General features: G+C 40.9%; 1 protein-coding gene across 1 annotated transcript in view; it reads left to right on the top strand.

Annotated features, from left to right (window-relative positions):
• The first annotated feature begins 2,114 nt into the window (after window positions 1-2,114).
• MYLK (myosin light chain kinase) overlaps window positions 2,115-26,058 on the top strand; it is a 190,639-nt gene continuing 166,695 nt past the window's right edge. The window contains exon 1 of the mRNA XM_057368573.1: window positions 2,115-2,344. Within this exon, the coding sequence (XP_057224556.1) occupies window positions 2,182-2,344 (163 nt within the window). The 5' untranslated portion in view covers window positions 2,115-2,181. The remainder of the gene's footprint in view (window positions 2,345-26,058) is intronic.

Here is a 26,058-nt window from a genome sequence, read left to right as displayed (position 1 = left end):
AGTAAATAAATAAGTCTTTATTAATCTATTTTCAAAGTTCCAGAGCCTTTAAAACAGCAAAAGCATCTGGTTCTCTTAAGAGAACTCATCTCTGGTTCTCTTCTCTTGGAGTCAGTCTAAAAGAATCAGGAATAAGAAGACTCTCACTGCCTTTTCTTGAAGAAGCAGCATTAATCCCCCCAATGCACTCTGTATTGCACCTGAAAGAGTCAAAAGTGATGGCTATAACTTTTCATGGACTCATACTGGTAACTGCTCTCATCCTTTGCAGGAGCTCAGGTACCAGGAATGATGTMCTGTGAAAAGGCAGCATCCTGCACTGCCTCCATGTACAGCCTACTCCGGTTGCAGGACRTGGTCTATCAATGGCAGAAAAACTCACCTCAGAATCAAAATGGAAAACAYTGAGGTGTCTGCAAATATAAAATTCTTGACATCACTGCAGCCAAGAACAGCTTTCTTGTGACTTGCTTATCTTGGCCACATTTTTCTGAGTTGACAGCTGTTGAGATGAAACAGTGAGAGGAAAGAAAGAATTGTAGTCTGGGCTGTGGTTTGCTCCATCACCCTTAGAGGTAAACTAGTGCTAGGTGAAGAGGCAGGTTCTCTTCAGCTTGCACTTTCCTTTTTCTATAGCAGAACCATGTATTAACACATCTAGCAGCCATCTGCGGCACAGAAGAATGTAAGAGGACAGAAAAGAAAGGTTTTATCCATAGAACCTGAGCTTTTTCTATGTCTATCCCCATGTACRTTTATGATCTGGCTGTAAGTCCATTTCAGATAGGCAGTTGATTGGGTTTTTTAAAKGTGTAAATGAAAAAAAAATAAAAATATGACAGTAAAAAGGCTTTAARTTTGCAATGTATATGATCATCCTACTCCTCCTCTTCAGAGTCCCCAGCTCCACGTTATAAAACAGCAATTCCAAGGTCTTATTGTTGAAGAGGATTCAATTTGTCCCCATCTCGCATTTGCTCTTCCTTCTACRCTACTTTAGCACTTAACACAATTAACTGTAAACGGTTTATTACAATAAATCCCCTGTCCCAGATTTGGATGTCCCTAGGTAGATGTGCCAGAGCATGGGCCCTRGGCAGGCYCTGGGAGCRGGGGAGGCAGGGACAGCCCTGAGCCCCCTGTGTGCCTGAGAGAATGCCTGTACCTGGCATCGTGGCAGTGCCTGGCACGGCTGCAGCTCCCTACAGACTCCTACACTCTCCACACATAGCCACATGCCCACCCCTAGGCTATCGAATCCAAACCACGCAAACCTTCACATAACATCCTCTGTGCTCTCCTCCTATATGCAAGCTATGCAATTCCCCCAGAACACACACACACACACACACACACATACACACTGATCTCCCCTATGTATTTCATTTACGTCCCGTCCCCATAAGCACATTCCTCTGCATTTCCCATGCGTGCACCCCATAGATACAAGGTCTACAACCCCATATGCCCATTACACAGTCAATCCCCAGGGGCTCTGCAGTGCCCGGTTCATATAGCACCCGACACACTCCCCATACACCCGCACACTCGGGGACTACCCCCACACGCAGCCGCCCCMGCTGGGCGAGCCGCGCTCCACAGGTGCCGGCCCGGGCTCGGGTGCCCCTCTCTTTGCTGGCTCTGGCGTGCCCGGGGCTCCCCCTGGACCCCCGGCCGCTGCCGAGCGAGGCTCTGCCGGGAAGGAGTGAAAGGCAGCCGCACCGACCGCAGTCGGTATCGCCGCCGGGCACCGCTTCCCCCGCGGGCTCCGCGCTTCCCCCGCGGGCTCCGCGCTTCCCCCGCGGGCTCCGCGCTTCCCCCGCGGGCTCCGCGCTTCCCCCGCGGGCTCCGCGCTTCCTCCGCTGCCGGCATGCGCGGGGCAGCCGAGCCCAGCGCAGCCGAGAGGCAGGTGGGCTGCGGCCGGAGCCGCCGATCCGGGACTGGGCAGCTGGGGGCTAGGCAGCTCCGGCAGCGTTTCACGGACCGCCGGGCTCTCTCTGCTGGCTGCGCCCCGGGACGCGGAGGGAAGCCCGTGGGCGGGCACGGGTGGGGGGTACCGGGGCATCCTCCGCAGGGGGAGGTGAAGTAGGCGGAGAAGTAGGAGGAGGAGGAGGGAAACCTGCTTCTCCAGAGGGACGAGGCGCTGAAGCGAGCCAGCCCAGCGGCGCGGGCTGCGGGCACATGCCGGGCTTGGAGTACAGGAGCCGCGGGATTCCTGCGGGTGTCTCAGCCCAGCTCCCGTCCCTTCCTCCGCGAGAGCGTCAGCTGGGCTCCGGCAGGGAGGGGGGCTCACCTACGGCTCCCCTCCCGGAGTGCATTAATCCGAGAGCAAGCAAACCTGGTAGTAAGTACTTGTCATCTTTTATGTATGATTTGTTATAGTTTTATTGTTCTCTGCTGGCAGGTAGCGAAGGATTTCTAAGATCAAGCATTTATAGGCTCGGCTGTAAGGATAATCTCTCTGGCTGTTTCTTGGACTCTGAGCCTTTCAAATACAGAGGTGCATATGTGGAAGCACATGTAGCAATGTTCCTTCACTACACATTTACATCTTAAATGTTTCAGACAAAATGTATGTGCTGGGATTTTTTTTTTTTTTTTTAACTTCTGCTGTTCTCAAAGTAATTTGTATCATGTTGCACAACATGCTTAGCATCTCAGAGAAGGATAAATAATGGTGACACCACTYGAACATCCTGCATGAGGATGGGGGAAGGAGATGAATGTTTAAAATCATTAACTTGGCAGAGGTGGGGAAATCACTTCTCTGCAGGCTGCCTTCACGCTATGGAGCAATATGCTTTTGGGGATTCTTTGCCTTTTAATCCTCTTTTCTCTATGTGCACATCTGGTCTCTGGCCTGGCACTGCTCCCTGCACTCAGGCTGGGAGTGGCATGGCAGACTAGCAGGGACTGGAGACCAAGGATGAAATGACAGGGGATCCTTCCCTCCTCTTGTAGTTTAAGGATACTTTTTTTTTGTCCAAGTCTTGTCTTGTCTTCTGCAGAGTAAATCCATACAAATACTTCTCCTAGAGTCAGGAAGTGGAATCAAAAGTGTTTTGAAGGCTGTATTATACTACCTACAAAGGGAATGGCTGAGAGTATATGTGCAAATACCTGATTCCACACCCTACTTCTAAGGGGTTTCCAAGAATTTGGGGGGCGGGGGGTGAGTGTGGGGTTACATGACACGCAGAAGGTGTGTTCCCTACAAAATTATGCTACCKCTTTGTGGAGTGCTGGAAATGCCATTTCTGTCAGTGGAGCTGTAAGAGAAATAGTAATTTTTCTTGCATTTTAAATCCCTAAGAGAACTGCTCTCTCCCTCCCCCTCCTTCCTGCACACATCTTTATTTTATTTTGTTCTGCTAATGACTTGCATTATTATTTGTAAAATATGATCTGTGTCTTCCTGTGCAATTTTGTATTTGCTGAGATGTTCCTGGAACTAGGTTCTAGGAGTGCATTTTAGGAGCCTTCGTAAAATTTAGGAGCCTTTAAAGCAAAATTATATTTACTAATAACTGAATAGTTAATTTTCATCTGGCACATATCCACAGTATTTTCAGTTTCCTCAAGTGAAACTATTCTTCTGTAGCTGGTCACTGTGTGCTCTGAAGTTTGTAACAAAATGCTCAAGATAACACATTTCATAATGCACTAATGTTACACCAACCGTTAGACTTTTGCAAATGAATGTTACAGGATAAGTATTTTAACTCCAAAAGTAACTGGAGTGACTTTATTGGTTGTAGTAGGAGACGGCTACTAGAGGACCAGCCACTAGAATGATAAGGCAGCATGTCCTGTGCTGGTGTGTGATCTGTTAATGGYATTTAACTTTTAGATGAACATGAGCAGAAAGAAAATGCCTTGTTTAATAAGCATCACAGCTAGAATTTTCTATAATCGTGGGAGGCTCACACCACTTACTATCACTGACCCTATTTTTATTGGTCTTGTAGGCAAGTCTTAAAAGGTCTGCTGCAAAGAAAGTTATAAATCAGATACTCTGCTGTTGCAAGCATCTGTCCACAGCTTTAGTTGCCCTGCTKCATGGTGCAAAAGAGGATGAAGGAAATAAATCAGTGAAATTCTTTTGGTTTGCTAGTACAATGCTGACAGAGAATTATAAAGTCTGAAATAAACTGGGATTACATACTGMCATTGCTCTAAGTTAAATGTAAGAGACACATAATTTTTCACCAGTTTTTGGTCTGTTCTGTGTTCTATGTTCTCCCTGGCTCTTCCTTTAAGTTCATTAGGACTTCCTCTGGGCGATGATCCGAATTTTACAGTCAATCAAAATCCATACCGATATCCTTATGCAGGCCAAATACATTATACTCAGAAACACTATAAACCAACAGCTACAAATTACTTTCAGAGCCCTCCTAAAACAAAATGCAGACATAAATAGAGTTCAGAACTGTWCCAAATGCTGTGCCTTAAAGCTGTGGATGTCTAAATCCAGAAAATGTGCTCAGATGCTCTATTTGAGAGCCACATAAGGAGATGGCTGAAGTTTCTGGTTAGACTCTGGAGAACTGGTAGCCAGAGTCTGTGGCTGTTGGACTCTCCCAGGTAGTCYGAGTTCAGGTCTGAGCATGGGCTGGAAGTGATCCTGGTTTTGCAGACAGACTTATCTCCTCTCATTCATAAACTTGTCAAGTACATAATAAAACATTCTGTGGTTGTTTGCTTTCACTGTGTTCAGAGTGGTATTCGATAGCTATTCCAAACATTATTTCACAGGTATGAGTTGGGAGTAAAGAAGGTAATCTTTTTTCTTCCCTTGGCTGGCTAGTACACTCTTCTGGCTTTGATGCTAAATTATTATTTTTTTTTTTTTTTTTTTTTTTTTTTTTTTTTTTTTTTTTTTTTTTCTGACTTCCCATGGAAGGTAGGTGATCCTTTCTCTCATGGCTCTAGAAACACATTGCTGCACCTGTTGCAGTAGACTYTTTAAACTTTTTCAGTGGCATCCAYTACACTAAACAGGATTTTAGCAAGCTTTGTACACCTGCCTTCATGCCCTTCACTGTTGGGAATGCTTCCATGACATTCATTAGGGCTACATATGTTGTTTGGATTTCAGCACTGGATGCAAAGAAGATATGATTAATMTATAGTGCTGAAAAGGATTCATTAGTGCAGCCAGATGGATCCAGGTAGGATGGACTCCAGAGGTTTTTTTTTTTTAATTTAGCACAGCTTTAAATGTCATTCGTGTTGTCTGTGATTACAGTATGGATTTTGCTAAAATCTGTGTCTTTTCTGAGCCATTGTACAGGGTCTATTGAGTGTGCTATGGCAAGGTGTGTCTCTAATAAAGTTTTCATTAAGCCTCTCTACAGAGARAAGAGTAAATTAATTACCAGACTAACATGTCATTTGGCTCTGTGAACAAGCTACTGAACACTAACTTATGAATGGAAAATTAAAAGGCTCATTAGCAACCTGCTACATGAAAGTGAAATGAAAATACATTTATATTCCTATTTGTGTTGTTGCTATTAAAGCTGATATAGAATTCCAGTTTAGTTTCTGTGGGAATCTTAACTAGTTTCATTTTTTTTTTTTTTGCCTCTGAAGATTCAGCAGCTGCTCCCTCCATAAAAGCTAGGAGTAACTGGCTCTGCTTTAGTAGGAATGAAAGGAGGATTGAGCTCTATAGAAATGAGGAGATTAGAGCTCCGTRAGGCATATACACATTTAATGCTGCTGGAAACCAAACCTGCTCAAATAATCCTAAYCCTCACTTCTGGTGAGCAGAAATTCTAGGGGAAAAAGAAAAATTCCCTTAGTGACTTATTAACAAAGGCTTTTCAGGTTTGCTGGGATTTATCATGTGAGCCTAATCTACCTTTTGTTCATCCAGTTGGCAGGCTTTAAGATTTAAAAGGGTCTGCAGAAACTCCTCCCCCAAACTCCTTATTTAATTAAAGAGGCTTGGTGCMTTATTTACTTTTGAGTCTTCCATTTATGTGGGAACAATGAGTTGGGGTTAACATATTGCAAAATATTTGTGAATGCTGTATTATAAGCAGKGAGAAGAAACAAACTTTGGCTACACCTTCAGATTCACACTGACATATTTGGGTTCAGTGAGAATGTCTGGAAGTGAGGCCAGTCATACGTAAATACTGAAGTACAAATACAGGTGTGTAACTCTACAACAAATTTCCCTGCCTCTGTGGGTGATTTAAAGGGTCTGGAGGAGAGTAGGTTTCATTTGCTTGTATGAGAGCTCTCCAGAGGCACTGGAGATGCAGATCAGGCCTTGCACATACCAGTAATTTTTATGTTTTTCTTCGGTTCTTCATCAAAGACAGACCGGTAACAGCAGTTCTCTCACTAGTTTCCCCCGTTTCTTCTCCTCCCCCTCTCCATTCATCCCTGTAGCTGTGAGCATCAAGTTGCAGATAAAACGACTTTTGAGAGAGCAAYGGGATGCAGCTCTTGCCAAAGGCAATTAAGTGCTTAGGATTACAGTGTGCTTTACAAAGTGTGTTCATGCTGAATCCCTTTCCTCTTCTGTTTGCTGGCACTGAGCAGTTTCTTGGCACTTACCTTTGTTATAACAAGTCTGGGCATTGCTAAACTTTACTACAGCGTGTCAGCTCCCTGAAGAAGCCGAGCAAGCTGCAGTGTCTTGTGTTTTGAGGATAGTCTTTCTGGTGATTCTTAACTGAGAGTCAGCTTGACCTYATCACCTTTGCTGTAATTGGATTAAATTCACTCACTTGCCAAAAACATGACCAGCTGACAATATATTAATTCTTCAGACTGAAGTGCTGTTTTGTATGCATAGGTTTATTGGTACCAAAGGCATTTTTAGGGCTTGTGATGCAGCCAGTGTGCCACAGGATAAGAATTGTCACAGAGGGACGTTTTCAGTTATTTTCTTCATCACAAAAGGATTCAAACAAACCATACATTCTGGCTGAAAGCAGAAGATATAACCTATGGAAAAAGAAATGACTTGCCATACTTGCCAGCCCTGTGCATCACTTGCTGCTGCTTCTTGTGAAATGTGAGAAATTGCTGAGGGTCCACAGACATCCTGGTTGAGGAAAGTGAGTGATGGCATGTGCTGTTTTACACACCCACTGCAGTTTATTTCTAATTATTGCACAGCAGGTTAAGATCATTATTCTGAGTTGTCGTTTTACTGCTTTTTTTCTGTTATTCTTCAGCAGTCCTGTGATCTGAGGTATTTGCAGAGTGGCAGGATGATATCTGAACAAAAAAGTGTGCCCCAAAAGGATACTGCAACTGTGTAGTAAAGGTTAATCTGATCATCAAGCCTGTAGTTTCACCCCGAGACCTTATATATACTGTTTAAAGCAGTGTAATCCAGCTTTCAGTGGGAATCACTGCTAAGTAGCAAAAATCACTATCAACCACATGTTAAAGGATGAGTGAGTAATGGGGAGACCAAGGATGGAGTTGCAAATATGCTTACAGAGCATTTGGGAGACACAGTGGTACCCGCTATGGTGCAAACACTCTGAGATGTTCCAAATAATGAAAGGATCCCTGTTTTAGCTTTTCTTATCTGCCTGGAAGAACTGCAGGTTTCCTGTTTGCTGCAGAGGCCTGTAAGAGCTGTGTTTTGCAGGCAGCATGGACCAGAGGAGCTAGAGCACAGGGCGTTGTTGCATTTGATTTCAAGGTGATGTTGCTTTTTCTGTAAACTGATGAACACTTCCGGAGCAAAACAATAGGCGAAAAAGGCAAGACAGGGGTGTGAGGTTTTCCATATCTACTAAATGATGGTCACAATTTAATTTAGTATGTGAATATGCAGTGCAATTAGTAACAAAGATGTCTGCTTTAATACCCTATTATAAAATGTGCTTAGTTGACTAATATTTTTGGCAGTCCTGACTGTTAAGAAGTTGCTTGTCTCTTAAGGGAAGAAATATATAATTCCATTAATCCTTTATAATGGTGTAAGCAGTTTGTTAAATACTGAAGTAAARGGGGTTTTCATTCACATGTTTTATGTCATCTAATTGGAATCTGTGACATTAAAAAACAAATGATCAAAACCCCCTCAGAACCAAAATACTGACCATCTCTCCTGGACAAGGATTAATAGTCTGACTGGGTGAAAAGAATAAAGTATGAGGGCATGTTCTGTAGGAAGCCCACATACCCTGTATGTTCTTATACTGTTGATTGTATCAAAAGGAAAGTTACAAACCAGAAGCAATAAGCCAGCTGTGTTTAAATACACAAGAGAGAGAAATATCTGAAGAATGGCCTGCTTTACTCAGGTTATTTCCCTCCGATCTTTTAGGATCATAAGTTTYCCTTTCCTTTGGTGGAAGAAGAGAAGGTATTAAGTCAGTGCTTTGTGTCTGAGAGTGTTACTGGCTCATCACTAGTACAAGGAGTGAGAAAACACTTATGAGTTTTGGTTTTGGAGGGGAGAAAACTGGTTTTGGAGGTGAGAAAACTCTTGTGTTCTGTGCAGGGTGAGTTCACAGCAGAGCTGTTGTGGGTGAGTTTGGTGAGCCCTGCCTGTACAGGGGCTGCTGCTGCTGCTGCTTGAGAGCTGATATTGTGGCTGCTGTATCTTGGGCAGGGCTGAGAGAACATCGCAGAGGGAGCCCTGGCTTTGAAACAACAGCTGGTGTCTCACCCCCAACATCACAGCAGTGCAGTTCCTCTGACCTCAACAGAGTTGCAGCATTCATGGTTTTCAGTGATGTGGGAGCAAAACCGGGCCTATATTCTTTTAACTGGTCTATTTAGCAGCTCTTTTCCATATGCAGTCTCCATGCCAGTGACAGGAGCTTCCTGGAACTGACAGGAGGCACAAAAGACCCTCTTCTCTAAACCACTGGACCTTAAGAATATTGAAAGGATGTTACAACGAGCCTCATAATGCACCATTGTCAGGCTCTCTGAAGAGGCCTGCAGTGGTATCATACCTCTAAGCTTTCCAGAGGGGGTGRGATGACCCCACCAGGAAGAAAATACAAGAGTAATGGTTTGGGTGGCTGTGAGGAATTTTATGGAGCTACTTCCCCTGGCTGTAACTTGAAACCAGCTGGAGGCATTTAGTGCTAATTGAACTCTATATAAGAGGCAGGCAAGTATCTAAGCATGTACTCTAGAGGTTTTTTTAGGAAGAGATCTGGGCTTGTGAGTCTGTGCTAGTCTGGCTGCCTCTTTCTCACAGACAGGGGAGTGGTGAAAGAAAGTTTGTTTTATTTTCTCCTACATTTCCCWTTCTTCTTCCTACTCATTTTCCTGTTACTTTGCAGTACAGCAGTYTTTCATGTTGCTGTGAAAGCGTCCTTACTTGCGAGCAAAGTGAGCACATTTGAATGGAAGAGGCGGCCGATTTGTGAAGTCTTGAGCTGCAGCATTCCCAAGGGAGGGGCGGGATTTGCATTCCCTGTTCCCTCAGCCSTGCTCGGGATGTGCCTGGAGGTGTKTGAGGGATGGCAGTGGTGTCCAGGAGGGAATCCCCTCACGGTGAGGAGGCAGGAGCTGCGGGAGGGGCGGGATTTGCATTCCCTGTTCCCTCAGCCCTGCTAGGGATGTGCCTGGAGGTGTTTGAGGGATGGCAGTGGTGTCCAGGAGGGAATCCCCTCACGGTGAGGAGGCAGGAGCTGCGCTGTGCCRGCCTCACCTCCTGCAGGGCCTGTTCCAAAGCACTGCCCGCCATTTTCCCTCAGCCCCGGCCTGTGGGACCAAGGCTTTCTTGCGACCGATTCTGTGCAAATTACAAGCTTAAAGTCACCTTTAACGTAGGCACTGGGGTACTTRTTGATCAATGAATCATGTCTCATGCAGAGTAAAAGACAGTTTGATGTGGATTTTGTTCAAATGCTTCTAAACTCAGTCAGCAGAAGCATTGTTTTTTCATTTTACCTGAAATTGTGCCTTTATCAAGTTCACCTCAGATGACTAGTAAAATATTGAGTTCCCATTCAATCTGTTTAGTTCTTGCCTGATACGGAGCTCGGTTATATTCCTTTTCCAAGKTATTTCCAAGGTGTGGCTGTGGATGTTGAGGTGGTCCTGGTCAGCCTGAGCAGAAGGTGGGCTCAGTTCCTGACTGGACCACAGAGACAGCCAGAAAATGAGGTTACAAAAGCTAAGGATTTGCAGATATCTCACCAGCAAGGACAGATGGAGATGGTCAGAGAGTTCTCCAGGTAAAAAACAGTGTGGACCTTGTTTCATTCTCCAATGTGTGCTATTGACCTTAAACTTGATGTGCRATCCTGTAACTGCAGATGCTTTACCACATTTTACTTTGTCTCAGAGGGTGAAAATAAACATAAATGTGCAAATAAGTTTTAGTACTTGTTGTTACATAGATTTTATATTATATTGTACTTTGACAGCTCAGGTAACCTTCTTTGAACGTCCTCATCAGTTCATGAGCACTGTGCAGATCCTGTATGGGTTTATTGTAAGTATATACACCTACAACACACGTATGTTACATTAATAATGTATGGATATTGATATTGGAGTAGGCAACTGTAGTATCAAGCCTACCTCTCACTAAAGGGAGGAGAAGGAGAAAATGCATGATGTTTCATGTATGTTTATGCTATGTATGTTTATGTCATAATTTCTGTGGTAAACAGAATTCACTGTGTAGCTTTCCAGTGCTAGTTTCTTTCTAGCTGGTTTTYTTACAAGTGTAAGGTTTTGAGACAGACTGTGTCAAGGGCAGGAGTAAGAGAACTTTGTCAAACTTTGTTAGTTTTTATCTGTGTAGCATAGACTTTTTTTCCCCAAGGCCCAAACAAAAATATTTTTTTTAAAACTGTATGAGTAAAAAGATAATGAACTAAATTGAACATCAAAACAAAGGATTTATTGTCTTGAAAACAAACTTGCTCTAATCTCATTTCTTGTGAGTTTTTTTTTTCTTTTGTCCAAGATTATGTTTCACTTAGAAGACAGGAAATACAGCCTTGCTGATTGCATTTTTTAGAGCTATAAATAACTTATGTCTTCCAATATGGTGTTAATTTAAAAAATGCTTATAAAATKAAACTTCAATAAATTAAAATTAAATTGGGTGGTAAAATAATAGTGTACTGTACATGTGTACAGATGCTAAAGGTGTTTTCAGGGGAAGGGTGTTACAAGAAGAGTTCTGGCACCTCTAACAGGTCTAAATTACTTTATTTCCTATTCTTTGCTGGTTGTATCTGTCCCTGTCACATTCTCACCCCTGTCATGARGAGTAATGAGTATATTTGCTTTTTATCACCTTGCTCCTTTGTTGGGGTCATGGCTTATCCTCAGGAAGTTGTGTGATGTGTGGGAACACTAAGTTGACCTAAAAAATGAATAACATAAGGACAGCCTCAGTGTTCCAGTTAGCCCAGTATTGTGTCTGACAAGTTTAACAGGAGAACCTCCAACAGCTGTTTCTTGAGATCCATTTCTCTCTGCACATCTTCAGTTTGCACAGCTCTTCTGTTAAGGATATTAGAGGGTATGTACCCATTTAGTCCTTTAAGTGTCTATTTATGGACCTGTTGACCAGAGTTTGTTTAATCCCTATTTGAACCCATGAACATCCTTYGCCTTCAGAGTCTTGCGTGACAACAGGCTCCAGAAGCTTGTAACCTGTCGGGTGAATAGGTCCCTTCTATTTAAATGAGTTAGTTGCAGTGTACTGCCTTGTTCTAGTTTTGTAGGGCTGGKCAAACAACAGTTTTGCATTTAGTGGCTCATGGGTTTTTTGTTAAACCTGGTGGTATCCAACATGTATGCCTTCTCTCTGAACTGACGACTCCCAGCATTTTTAGTATCTCCATTTCCATCTGGTTGCCCTTTTTGAGACCCTRATAACATCCCCCTTGGTATGTGGAGAGCAGGTCACAGTACTAAAGTTGAGGGAGAGCCCAGGCTGTGAGAAGTGGCAGAAATAGCTTGTTCCCTTTCTGAGGATTCCCGGGACGTTGCTGGCCTTCTTTGACTGCTCTTCAACACTGAACCAAGGGAGAGCTGCCAAGGATGGTTCCAGCTTTCGAGCAGGAATAGTTAGAATTGATGTTGCCTTGAGGAATTACTACACTAAAGCCCACCTGCCAACACTTTTCCCAACTGTTTAATTTTGTTATTGATAAACATGCTGRGCAACCCCAGTTCCAGCACTGATCCCAGGAACTGCCCTGCTGATTCCTCTCCATCTTAAAAGCCTGTTAAAAAATATCTTTTGCTTTCTTTTTCTTTCTWATTTTTGCTGTGCTACTTGMATGAATTCAGACTTGCCAGATTGTGGTTTGCAGGTTTCCCTACACAGCCCTTCCTGCAGCTGGAAGTTCTGCAGGCAGGATCTGCGAGTCCTCAAGTAACAAGAATCTCTATAGCTCTGGCTTACACACCTTGGCTAGTGGTTCTTAAATTCATAATTGAGTTTCTGCAGAACTTGTGTGAAAATTGTTTGTCTCAGTGCTTTATTAACATCTAGCTTCCCTGTTTGGTCTGGTATTTCCTGATTTTACTTCAGCTTGGTCAGGTTCCTCTACCAGATTYGCAATAGAGAGAACATTGGGTGTGGAAATCTCCTCAAAGACTTCATCAGTAAAGGCTGATGTACAGAATTCACTGAGCTTCTCTGTGCTGGAGCTGTATCATCCCCATCTGTGCTTTATATACCTTTGTTGTCCAGCAGCTGGACTGCTTTTCCTAGCTGGCTTCCTGTCCTTGATGTATTTCAAGAGCTGTTTACTAGCAYGGTGATCTTTGTTTGCAGGCAATTTTTGGATTGTCTTTAAGCCCTTTTAATTTCCTGCTTACGTTTTACTTGCCATGTTTTATAGGCTTCTCTGTCTTTACTTAAGCAATCCATTTTCTAAGAGCTGACCTATGCCCTGCAATACTCTCCTGCCTCTCCCTGAGCCTTCCTGCTTTTTGAACTGCTCCTTTTGAGTGTCCTCTTTCTTTTTTTTCACATCCTTACATGATTCTCTTTCTTAAAATGAAATAACTGGACATGGGTTTTGTTTGGTGACCCTTACATCAGAGCCRTTCTTTGTGTTAATTAACAAGTAACCTTTGTAGCTTTCTCTGGTTTGGATGGTCCCTGTACTTCAAAGATTCTAGTGAGCTGTATATGGATCTAGAAAAATGATATTRTATCATCCCTTTCTTTTGCACAGGGACTAATACTGAATATTTCCAAACATCCTCGTGTGTTCTTGGTAYACAGCAGCTATTAGTATTGTAATACTCTGTGGAAGATCTATCAAAACTGAGGGGCACAAGCTTTTTATGAAACTATTCTGGTGCTGATGGAGCTGAATATGTAATTACCTTTTGCATTTACACAATATGTGCAGTGGTGATGAAAACTGCACTCCTGAAATCCTGGACTACATTATGTATAAAATTTCAAAACCTACGCATTTGAAACGTGCAACATGAAGATAGCCTTGCTTTTCCAGTCTTGCAGACATGAAAAAAAAAAAAAACCTGAAGGAGAATATTCTGTGGTTATATGAGAGGTCTCTGTGGACCTGTTTACAAGAGCTGAAGTGTGTTTATATTCATTCCTGTGCAATTGCTGGGGGATTGTCCTTCTTCCATAAAGCATKTGTATGCACTTGAAGGAGCAGTACAGGTGTTTACTCTCTACAGCTGCACTTAGAAGGGCTGCTTGCACAGATGCAATCCAGCATTGAAACAAGATATGCAAACAAGTTTTTATTGATTAATAGTGCTTAGCWAATTGAAGCTAATACTAATCAATGATATCTAGATAGATGAATAAATGTAGTACTGTCTTCTCTTTGCCCTGAGCACAGGATTAAAGTGTTTGTGGTTTTGTTTGTTTTTTTGTCTTTTGGTTTTGTTTTTTAAACCACTGAGTCACATCCGGTCCCCTGCTATAGCAGAGTGCCTTCCATTCTGTAAATGGAAACACCTAAATTTGCAGAGCTCATCTGTTTGAGCCTTTAGGTAAYCTGTGAGTGCTGGACCAATCTTGCTTCAAATCTAGCTATGTGTCTGTGCTTTGTTGTTGRAAGTCTTGGATTCAAGCCTACTACATTTCTTCCTGGACCAGAAAGCTCTTGGAAATGTATATGCTGTCTCTGGGTGATGACTTTAGTGATGAGTTGCAGGAGTTCCCCATCCCATGATGAGCTAAATAATGAAGCAGAGTTCTATATTTCAAAAGTTACTGAAAAAAAATGAAAGTGAAATTGTCCAGAGAAATTTCTTCATCAAAGCTGGCTGAAATAACATCTGTGATGAAAACCTGTGCCTCATCACTTCATTGTGACACACGCAAGGGAAATGATGTTAAGTGAAACAGTTGCTTGTCACAGAGAGGAACTGATCTTCACGATACAGAAGGCTTCTTACAGTCCTGTGTCTGACTAATCCATTCTCTTGAGTGATTTTTTTATCAAATTAAATTTCCATGGCTGTCAGGATCTTTTGTGGTCCTTGACTTCTRTGGAGGGGTTTAGCTGTGGTATTGTTCTCACTGCCAGGCTTCAGAAGGATTTTCCTTGTTATCTGGATACCATCTTCTGCTTTGCARTTGTACTGGTGAGTTTATGTAGCTACTGCAGCCAGACTTCACTTGTCCGATATTTAGGTATCAGTAATTTCAGCAACATAATAATTCATTGTTTTCAATTAATTTTTTAACTGTACAGTACATCCCTTAATTTGAATTACTTGCAGGATCTCTGCTAGGATGTTTCACATGTGGTATGGTCAAATACATAGTTCTTACTACTTTCACSACTAGGTTTCAAAACACTTTACAAAGAAGTATCAGAGTGAAAGGAATTTGAAAGGACTTCTGTAAGGCCTGAAAAAAGGTAAGCAAGGTGTTTTCATGCCTGCATGGAAAGTTATCTTATTCAGTGACCTCCTAAACTGATTTTAGTTAGAATAAAACTTGAGTGAATACACTTGCATTACCTATAATGCAGGCTTGGTCTAGATTTAGCTTAATGTACTGGGGAATCAAAAACAACAAAAAAGTAACTTAGAAATACAAATATATCCATAAGAATGTTTAGGTATTATCASATATTTAAGTTCTTAGCTTTAAACTGCATGTTTCATATGCAGAATTTCTGTAACTCACTGTAGAATTCTTTTGGCGGTTTTTAGCCTAATTCACTGTAATAAGATTATTTTTTTCCTGTACTTGCAATTTAATATTAGTTCTGTTGGTTCAGCTGGATTAGTTAACTCAAAAGTATGTAATTAGTTAAGTGGCAAGATGATAATTTCTTTCAAAATGAGAGGTAAATTAAACTGTTTTTACATCAACTCTGACATCTTATTATCTGTAGCTGTTCCACTCCATCTGCTGATCAAGAAGATTTTTAGGTGCTTATCAAGTAGGCATGTAGCTACTACAAGCTACTTTTAGAATTTTGTAGTTCGAAAAAATAAAGAAATAAAGATTACCCTTTAAAGTTATTACATGGATTCCCTGTACTTTGCCCCTTCCAGATAACACTTATACACTGTCTTTCCTCTTCAGATGAGAGAGTTTGGATGTGGTTTATAGGAAAAATGCCCTGGAAAGTTTCTTATAGGAGAAAGAGAACTATTTCTGGAAACAAAAAACAAAGCTTACTAGAGAAATGAAAAGTTTTGAACTGTCTCACAAATGCTGAATCTCAACTTGTGAAAACAAAATCTGAGTTTAGGTTCAGTATCAGAATTTGATGCTGTTACTTTGAACATCTCTGGTTAACTTAAATTCAGATGCCTGATTGATCCCTTTTGTATTATGAGTTACATAGTACAGCAGTTGCCTTAGAGTTATGTTATGCCAGCTTGCAGTGAAAACACTGAGGAAAGCCTTGTCATTGCCCCTAGAGAGTTTTGTCCAAGATGAGCAGCTGCTTTTTTCCAGTGCACTGGTATACATATCTATAAATATACATACATACATAGAATTTTTATTTAATGGAGAGCTSTACTGAGCCAGTAAACCTGAATATTTGTGATTTGTTTGTTTCTTTAATCTCAGGGGATTTGCTGTGTTTTTGCTTTTACTCAGCTGTTTTTCAAAAGTGTGTGTCTTTTCATGTTCTTGTAACATATTCAGTAACTGGTGTTAAAAAAGAAAGCCACATGGAGTTTTTTGTCATTTGGGGAAGAAAGATAGGAGACCAAAATCACATGAAACGCCTCTTTATTTTTTTTTTGTTATTTGTGTATTACTGTTTTTTCCTCCTGACTTCTTACCTTTCCTCATGCTTTAGAAGAAAGGCATTCTCGCATTTATATTTCTACAGCTTCAGTTTCCAGGCCCTGGGTTTTTGGTATGTCTCTGAGATAACTTTAGCATCTGGTACTGATGGGGGCTCCATCTGAAGGTACTACTCTGTATGATAAGAAAGCCTGTAACTATCTAAACTGAACTTCTAAAGGGTTGTGGCTATAATATGCATCTATGTATATATTTATATTTTTTAATCTTTATTTCCTAGTCTCCAAATCATTGTCATGCCCTATTTAATTCTCTCCAGACTTTTTCAATACCCTTTAAAGGACAGGAGTGAGGTGGAAGACATTTTCCATTATGTGTTTGTGCGTCAAACTGAGAGGCCTTGCTCAAGCTTCGAAGTTCTCTGGAATGGTAAATTTAAACCAAACACTGGGGAACAAAATGCTAATGCTGTATGCTTTTTAAAGAAAAAAGGAGAGGAAGATCTAACTAGGCCCTGGGGATCGATCTTCACTGTGCCTTATTACCACAGCTTTATCCTTTCCAGTTCTTAAAGATGCTGTCAGTATTGAACTCTAATGACCTGATTAATGCATTGGAGGGATGCCTATGGATTGTGGTATTGATATTGTTTCCAGATGGCTTCCTGGCAGGCAGATTGGCAACAAGATGTCATCTTTGTGGTGATGAGGAGGAAGAGTGTGGATTTTTTACTTTTTATTTTTATGGAGCTTGTCTCAGCAAATAAATACCAGTCATTGGGTCAATCGGTCTGAAAAACAGTAGCCTTGTGGTGAGCTGAATTCTGTAGATTTATTGGAGTCTACAGAGTAATACAGGAAAAGCATATGATATCTATATTGCTTGCAGAGACTTAAGAGCCCTGTAATACCTGCTCCTCCTTCAGTCAGCAGGGAGCTGTCTTTTGAAGCTGCATGTATCCTGTGCACGTGAAATCTCTGGKATAATCCCAGACGTGTTTCTTGGGCAAATACTGGATTTCACAGGATTTAATTCAGAGAATTGAGTTCAATCAATGAAGCAGGCAGCAGCTGTTGAAAATTCTTGAGACACCACTGCTTAGGATTTGCTTCCAATTTTTTGCTTCAGCCAGGCAGCACTGATCAGGCTCAGTATAGATAAGAAAGGGTTAAATTGAATTACTGACAATATTCACTGGGTCAAACTAAATGACTGAGCTGTCCCTTTGTGACAGCAGTGTAGTGTCCTACCCACTTTTCTGACCCACAAAGAAATTGCTTCTTTTTAGTGACAGTGTTTTGTTTGCATGATAGCCACATGTACAGCTGGTTCCATTTAACCCATGAGACGAGACTGGAATGGTTTCTGAAGTGGCTTCTTATTTTTATTGTTAAAGCAAAGATTTACCTCTAATCTCCTATTTCTTACAAGGGGATTTCTTCCATATATCAATTTATAAAGTGCAGATTTGTTGGGCAGAAGAATCAGTTGGGAGATGTGGAGTGTCACAATGGTTCTTCCTTTGGTTTTGAGTCCTCTTCCTTTGGATTTGAGTCCTCTCAGTCCTAGGAAAATGTTTCAGTTATCTGAAGGGAAAAGAGCAGGATTCAATAAACTGAAAATTTGCTTACTTTTTTGGTGGGATTTGCAAGCTGTGCTGTTTCACCTTCTCTAACTCATTTTAAAACCAGTTTAGTTGTATGAAAAGCTGTTGTCTGAGCGGACAGTATTGTTCATTTGTTTTGTGCATCGCAGCTTGCATAGAAAATTCCCTGAATTTYTTTCTTCCACCTTCATTGCATTACTGTTTAACAGTGTCCACAYAAATACCTGATTCTACTTATGGACATGCTAGGGCACAATTTTCTTCCTTTCTCACCTGTTGATCTCTTTTCATGTCAGAAGACGTCAAGGTGGAATGAGGAGATGAATTTTGACTTCAAGACCCCACATGCCCCCAATGGTTTGCACAGAAAGTGCTTTATTGGAGGTGGATGCTTCTAGTTCTAAATTTCTTGCACACACTTAAACGTTCAGCCTAGGGAGAACATTGTGCTGTTGAACTTCTAAGGTTAGAAGAGATGAAGGTTATAAACTGCTATAGGAATAAAAGTCTTGGCTAGAGTTTCAAGCCTTAATAATAGTTTTTCTTGTGAGGAAGCTCTGAAATTGCAGTGATTCTTAGCCAGGCCGTGCTATAAATCTGAGATGTTGGAGACAACTTGCTCGTAATGTTCTCTGAGATTTTTTTAGAGACAATGTGGTTCCTATTGCAATATGCCCATTCTGAGAGGACTGGCAGCTGATACTASTACTGCTGACATCAACAATGCTGCAAACCCTGTTTTTTCTCTTAATCAGCAAATTATTTTTCTCCTTGAGCATGAAGTAGTGGCTTCTTTTTAGACAYGGGCTTAAACCTGCTACAGCCTGCAGGCTGGTAGGGTGTAGTGTAGCAGGGAGAGGCCGAGTTTGTGACCTGTCCTGCATCAACTTCATTCCCCAGTTCTACTTTRCTTCTTTCTACAGCCAGGTCAGCAAAAATGCCATGGGAATTTGAAATGATGGATACAAGACACAACATGAGAAAGCCAACTCCTTCTGCCACAATTCTAAACCAGCTAAATCCCTAGTGCATGATTTGTGTCTTGTGTGTATCTGGCCAAATGTTTCCATGCCATAATTAATGGCAACTGTCTGGTGATCAGTTTCTAGTGGMAGGATCACGAAAGCTTTCTGTGGGAAAGCTTTTGAGGAAAACCAGTGTTCCAAATTCATTTCACCACTTCCAGTTGTCTTCTGAAGAGCCACAGCAGTCTGAAAAATACAGAAGCAACCCAAATTTGCTCTAGTTTGGATTAAAAAATAGAATTAATGTGGACAGAAAATATGTATCAATGTCATTGACTAGTTTCTTCCATAGGAAAAGAAATTTGGTTTATTGCTAGAGATGTTTGAGAGGGACAAGGGAATGTCTTGGCTTGGTTCATCTAAACCAAGGAAATCTGAAATAGAGATTTATGTTTCCAGTGTAATTCTTAAAGTTGTGGGCAGGGAAGAAGAAAAGGAAGTGTGTTCAGTGGTATGAGGCTAAAGGCAAATTGCCCAGATCTGCCCTCAGAAATGTAAGCACAACTTTCAGTAATTTCAGAGAGCACTGCAMGCCATAACGACAGGGTAATGTGGTACACAGAAGTATCCAGTTCCAGTACTGTCCTTGAGTGAATGAGACCCAGGGATCCAGGTGGTCCTGTCCAGCCTTATTTACAACGTCTGTGCCTTACAGCCTCTTTCACAATCTGACAATTAGGTGAAATTAGGCTTCYTTATTTAGTGGGATACTGCTCTCTGCCATATTGGAAGCATTCTTTTGGTTTCTAACCTGAGTATGTTCACTGTTGATTTTGCACCTATGACTGTTATATCTCTGGTTATCCCATCCTCTTGCTACTCAGATTGTTTTATGTAAGTATTTTTCTGTTTGGTTTTGGTGGATTGCTGTTAGTTAACAGTGGCTATCAAGAGTGGGGCTCAAACTCAAAAGAGGGATGTTYATAATGAGTAACAAAATTAACCTGGAGGTTATTTACACACAGAAGTTAACCCAATTAGGTTGCAAAGCTGCAGCTTTTGGTGTGGAACTGTTGCTCTCCAAAAGTACCACTGACCTCTCACTCTTCTCCTTTGCTGTCTGTGCAAGAGGAGATTGGAGCACTGATGGTCTTATGCCCATGGTCGCTGGAAATGCCCTGATTTTACCCAGTGAAAAGTGAGCTGTGCCAAGAAATTAAATTAGCATTGTGCTTCTTAGTTCCTCACTTCATATCCCAGTTTTTAACTTCCTGAAGATCAGCAGTGTGTTTAGTGCTCTCCTTGGCCATACCTCAAMCTTGTTCCTCAGTAAAACAAAATTAGCAGTGCAAAATATTACTTAAAATCCATTACTGTGATGTGTTATGTTGTACACCTTCTGAAAGCTGTTAGGTGGTGTATTATGAAGAAAGTAGAGAAAATAAATACAAGTCTGCTGAATCAACACATGAAAGACATTATGGCTTGCTATGAGGTTCCTAGAAGTTCTTATTTCCATTTCAAATAGTAATTGGGTCTCGGTGAATGTTGCRTGTGAATTGTGCTGTCCTGCATCCRTCAGAGAGCTTGCTCAATGCAAGCCTAGAAGTAATGCAGTTAAATTTATAAAGGCGAATGTTTGAGCTGTGTCCTTTCGTCCAGTTTCACCTTTTGGTAAAGCATCACCACACACACAGGTGCTCTGTCTCAGTGGAAGTCTTTAAAGAGGCTTTGGACTCATTTCTATAGTTAATAGCAATTGCCTCTAGGTTTATACTTGTCCACCTTGGAAACTGTGAGAGACACAGCATGTCTTAGGCTATTGTGTTGCTGTATCTTCTGCTTCCTCAGCCAACCCAAAATATCTATGGTAGTAAAAGAATAAAATTATTTTATAACTCCCATTTATCTCTGCAACAAAGTTGCATGCAATCTGATAAGACTCCATCTTTCCCCACAATGAAAAGTAACAGAAGCCCCSCTTAAAAATGTCTCTTGGAGCCTCACTTTAATTTAAATTTGTGGGCCATATTAAAAACTGAAAGGGTAATACTTATCTCTTTTCTGCTTAGGTGGAAGACTATAGGGTGAATTTCAGTTACTACGGCAGGGCACTTGCAGGATGAACATTTGTTTAGTTTGCAGAAGAATCACTTGGTTCTTGCCTGTGGGCCAGATTTGGATGCAGAGAGGTCAAACCCAGATTTGCCCTTTTTCATTTGCATAATGTAACATTGAAGCTTCCCAGCACCCCTCCTGTTCTCTGTTCCCCAAAAGTATTCTAATATTTGGAATTTGTAAACACAGGATTYTGGATTCCATATGCATCTGGAATTGATAAACTGTTGGCATTACAGAGATGTAACCCTTTATACCTCTAACCTAGRAATGCTCTAGAGAGAACTTACAGGCATATCTGATGTAGATGCAGGCAGATTTTAAACAGCTAAAACCAAAATGAAGAAGTTGCTGTTGAATGAGTGGAATTTTCATTGAAAACTATGTATCCTGGGGTGGGGGGCAGAAGAGGGGAAACAAAAACTATAGAATCTGTTTGGCAATAAATGCAGCCATAATATTTTTGAGCGAGGAACTGAAGAGGTGTGAGTCAAATAAAGCCTGTCAGATGGYATTAGTGGGAGAGAACCTTTTGGAAGAGACACGATAGTGAAGGCAAGAAAACCCYGCCAAGCAAAAACCTCACCCTAACAGAATCTTGGATTAGTTGAGGTTCAGTGAATGGCTTTGTTGAAAACACAAGARAAGAATTTAAATAGAGAAGGCCTGATAAGGTGCAGGGCATCACAGTTGTGTTTCCATAGTGACAATGTTCAAAYAGAGGCCTAGAGGGACATGAATACCGTTGCAGATGAGCTCTACAGAGGACATCCATCTTCCAATGGGGATACTGCTGTTTGTTGTCTGATGTTTTTCCCTGTTAGCTGGATTTGGGGAAAAGGTGGTGAGYGGAAAACAAGGCTTAGATAATCTATTGAACTGACCAACTACTGCATCCTTCCATCTCTTGATTTCGGCATTTTGCACGCCCTCTCCATATACTTATACTTTTGTAAATTTTCTGTCATAATTGTTAAAAATTGCATTCAAGTGTTTAGAGAAAAGGAATAGACACCTTTATCCCCTATTTGCCTATACTGAAGCAAAAACAGCTTTACACCAGTGTGGGATTCAAGTATGCACCTTCCTTTAAGTCTTTATTTATTCTGCTTTAATTTCTGGACCACTAATTTAAGTGASCTCCTTGTGAGAGTAACACGTACATTTCATGTTTTGTGTTGCCCACTGTCCTGWTCATGCTGTACCCACTGGGAAATCCATCAAGCATCACCTTCTTTTCATAATTGAGGTTTTTCCCTTTGGAAAGAAGGGAAGAGAGCTGTTTCATGTTACAAATATTGTGGTGTWGAAGATCTTCCTTCCATTTTTCTTCTCAAAATTGCCATTCTCCAGATTTTCTTAGTTAAGCATACTCTGAAAATAAGCACAAACCACTTAAGCTATAGTTGTATAGAACATATTATAAAATTAAGAGCATGCCAGTCCTATTTCTGTCTAAACTATGATATATTTCCTTGAAAAAAACAATCATCTTTGAATAAAACTGCAGCAGTTCTTGGACTTTTTAGCATGAGCTGAAATAAGCAACCTCGTAAGAGAAATTTATGTAGAAAAAAGCTGGAAAAAGCTTTTTGGGGTTCTTTGGCAGCTTGAATTCAGTGCATGGAAGACTGGGGCAGTATGGAAGTGCTGATTTTTATGASAATGGCCAGGTTAAGACAACTCTCACTCAGACATGAGCAGCTCCATACTTTGGATAGGTCAGCTCATGTTTATCATTACCATGACTATTCTTCTCAAAGTGTTTGAGACCATATGGAGTCATWTGAGTTGCATCTATTCTGGGTCTGGTCATTAACCTGTTTTCATCCAAAAACACAAATAGATTGAATTGGAATGTTGTGCACTCTTGACCTTTAGAATTAGGGACAATTACTAAGGGAGGACTTTTGGCTTTAGTAAGGCAAATGTATTAAATTTTTCCCCAAAATCAGTTTGTTGACCCAAAATTTTACCTTTAGTTGACCCAAAATTTTACCTTTAAAGTAACTTGAATGCATATTTCAAAATACTAACTTTCTCTATGTTGATTCAATAGCTGCTTTATGAAGACACATCCCAAAGGTACTCAGAAGCAGAGGGAAGAAAAGCAAATAATAGTGAAAGTGCAATGTCTTGGCAYGAACACACTAACATTGCACATACTATTCTAGTTAGACTGCTTGTTTTGGTTAAAGAAACAGGCTAGTACAAATGTYCTGTAAGAGCATGGAATTGAGTATATAACTTAGACTGTGATTATGACATTAAATTTGGAAAAGAATTCATTAAAAATGGATATTTTTGCAGGAACTAATTATATTTTGTAATGAAATCCATTTTTACATATTCCATGGGGTATTTTTCTCGCAATCATAGCCCTTCTGAGTGCCAACAGAGCAGATAATATTCATTAAATTCTTCCCCTTTTCCATTCCTATATTACAAGCAGGGAAAAAAGCTTACATTGAAATTTCTTACTTCATTTCCTGGGAGGAATTGAGAGATGGGAATCACAGCCACCATGGCAAAAGTTCTTTTCTCTTTAAGTTGTGTGGAAGAAAAATGTGACTTTTAACTAAATTCTACTTTTAATGAAAGATGTTGTTTTAGTCTGTGCTATTGTATTTCATTTGAAATAATGTAAATTAGTGGGAAACTGAAAATTTGACTCTTCAGTTTCACTATTTCCTTTTCAAAGAGATTTCCTTGCTAAGTGTTTCCTACTGTAGTAGGGGATTTACAAAGATTTCATATTTAGTCTTGCTACTGCGCTGTCAGTCAAATCCCAGCCTATGGTTACTTGAAGGGGAGCTGCAGAATTGGAACAGCCAAGCTTTTCTCAGTATTGGCAAAGGGMGAAATGAGAGGAAGTGTCCACAGGTTACAGCTTGAATGGTTTCTATTGAAGCCTATGAGGGTCRTGCAGCTGTGAAATTGGCTCCCCAGAAATGTTGTGGCACCTTTGTTGATGGTAGTTCTACTTMAAGCAAAATTTTGTGTTAGGGATGTGTAGAGATCCTTTCCAGCTAACATTTCCTGGGGCTCAGCCATTATGATACCTGTTTATTGGTTTCCCTTCTTTCATCCTCATGCCTGAGTAAGATAAAGACCTTTTACAGCATCTTAGGAAACTGGTGAACTCTGTCTGGGGTCCTGGTTCAATGAGTAATAGAAWGGTTTGGATTGGAAAGAACCTTAATAAACATCTCATTCCAATCCCCCTCCCATAGCTGCGGACACCTTCTACAGGACCAGGCTCAAAACTCCAGTTATCAGTTAATAAATGTTTAAACTCATTTAGTGAAAAGTTTCTGAAGCTGTCTCTATTATCCTCATTCTTCACTTTTCTGGATCTCAGCAAGCAATGGTACATCTTGATCATATWTTCATTTGTGCAGGTTTTTTTCTGGTATGACAAACTATGTGTCTGTTCATGGAAATGAGATAGCCCTACATCTCTTATTTTCTAAACAAAGAATTTCAGTAATATTGTGAATTTAACCTACAATATATTAAGGCGCCATATAGGGAGGGACCTTTAGAAAGTTGCATCTTGGAACAGAGGAAGAGTCTGATCCTTTTGAATGTAATGTGATTTTATTTTCAGTGCTGATCCAGATCCTACTGTGCTTGGGTAAATGCTGGAGTTATTAAAAAGGGAAGGGTAAGAATATGAGAACAGGTGGTAGGGGGACAGGAAGGAGGAGGTGAATGTTGTCATTGGTAACTGCTGATGCTTCAGGTGTGGATCCAAGATCCCTCAGGACTGAAGATCAGAAACGTGTTCATGTTGCTTTATAACAACAGACACAGCTCCTGGGCTAAGGAGTTTGCACTTGGAAACAAAAAGGTCCTATCCTTTTACAAGGAAAAAATGAGGAACTCTGTCCTGATGAAGTACCTTGACAGAGGTCATTGTAGTTACCCCTTCTCCCACAAACTGATGGTGGCACAACTCATGTATTCTGAGTAATGAGGGCATTACTGCCAAGTCATGCTTTTCTTTCCCTAATGATTTCCAACAGTCTGGTCAACAAAACAGAAAGCTGGTTACCAGGGAGCCAGCAGAGTCCTTGCCTGTGCGATGGAGGGAGTGTGTGYGTGTATTTGCTGCATAGGATAAAACCACAGCGCTGTCTTCCAAGAGCCTTTAGAAGTAATTTTCTCTCCCTTGCTATCCAGGCAAGCAGCATTCCACGTGGGGATTTGGTACCTTAGAAGTGTCCTGAGCCAGCTGCTGTTTCGGAACCTGCTGTTGCATGTGCAGAACCCGGAAGCTCTCAGTGGGTGAGCAAAAAGTAATCTTTTCCAAGTACYCTTTGAAGTATATTTGTTTTTTAAGAATGGATTAAAATTGGTCAATCTCTCTGAGTTAACATTGAAGAACTAGGGAACTTGAAGCTTTCTTCTACTTCCAAAGGAATCTATATAAATTTTGCTTGTTCTGGTTATTCAAAATTAAAAAATCATTGAAAGTCCTATCTCAAGAGAGAAAAATCATTAAAGGCAGTRAGTAATCCTGCAAAGCAAGTGTCCCACAGGAAAACCTGACACCAATGGGGCTTTTTTTCTTTTGTGTGGGAGTTACATTTATGTTCTGCCCTCCCATCTGTAGCCTTTTCTTTAAGTAATATGGAAAATGTTGGTGCCAAAACAAAGCTAGATGAAATATTGATAAATGTGGGAATCGCCTAGAACAGAGGCAAATTAGAATACAGCTGGTTTTCATCTTTTGTGTTAACTTGGGAGGTGTGTGTGTGAAGCACTGAAGCTACTGGTTTATATCCATATATCATACTCTTGGAGAAGAGGGAAAAATAAGAGTGCTAAGAGTGAGAATTGAGCACACAGCTTTTCTTCAGGCTTATCTTCATTATAGATCAACTTTTCAGAAATTAAGGAAATTTTTTTTGCAGCTTTTTGTCCCTCAATGTATCAAATACCCCTAAGTGCTAGGGATTATATAAGGCAAGTTCATGGTATGCTTTATTCCCAAAACAACTTTTGACTTGAAAAACTTTATGGAAGTGGAATGGATGTTCTCCTACTTGTACAGCAGAGATGTTGTGGTGCTGAGAATTATGACTGTGTTAATTCTAGACTGATTATCGGAAAATCTTGTCATAATAAATACAACTGAGAATTTGAGAATCTGCATGCTTTATTGATGAAGATTG

This window comes from Malurus melanocephalus, unplaced genomic scaffold, assembly GCF_030028575.1.
Source record: "Malurus melanocephalus ecotype Western Australia unplaced genomic scaffold, MMel_1.1 scaffold_94, whole genome shotgun sequence".
NCBI lineage: Eukaryota > Metazoa > Chordata > Aves > Passeriformes > Maluridae > Malurus > Malurus melanocephalus.
The sequence above is the reverse complement of the archived record's forward strand: the minus strand, read 5'-3'. Positions and strand labels throughout refer to the sequence as shown.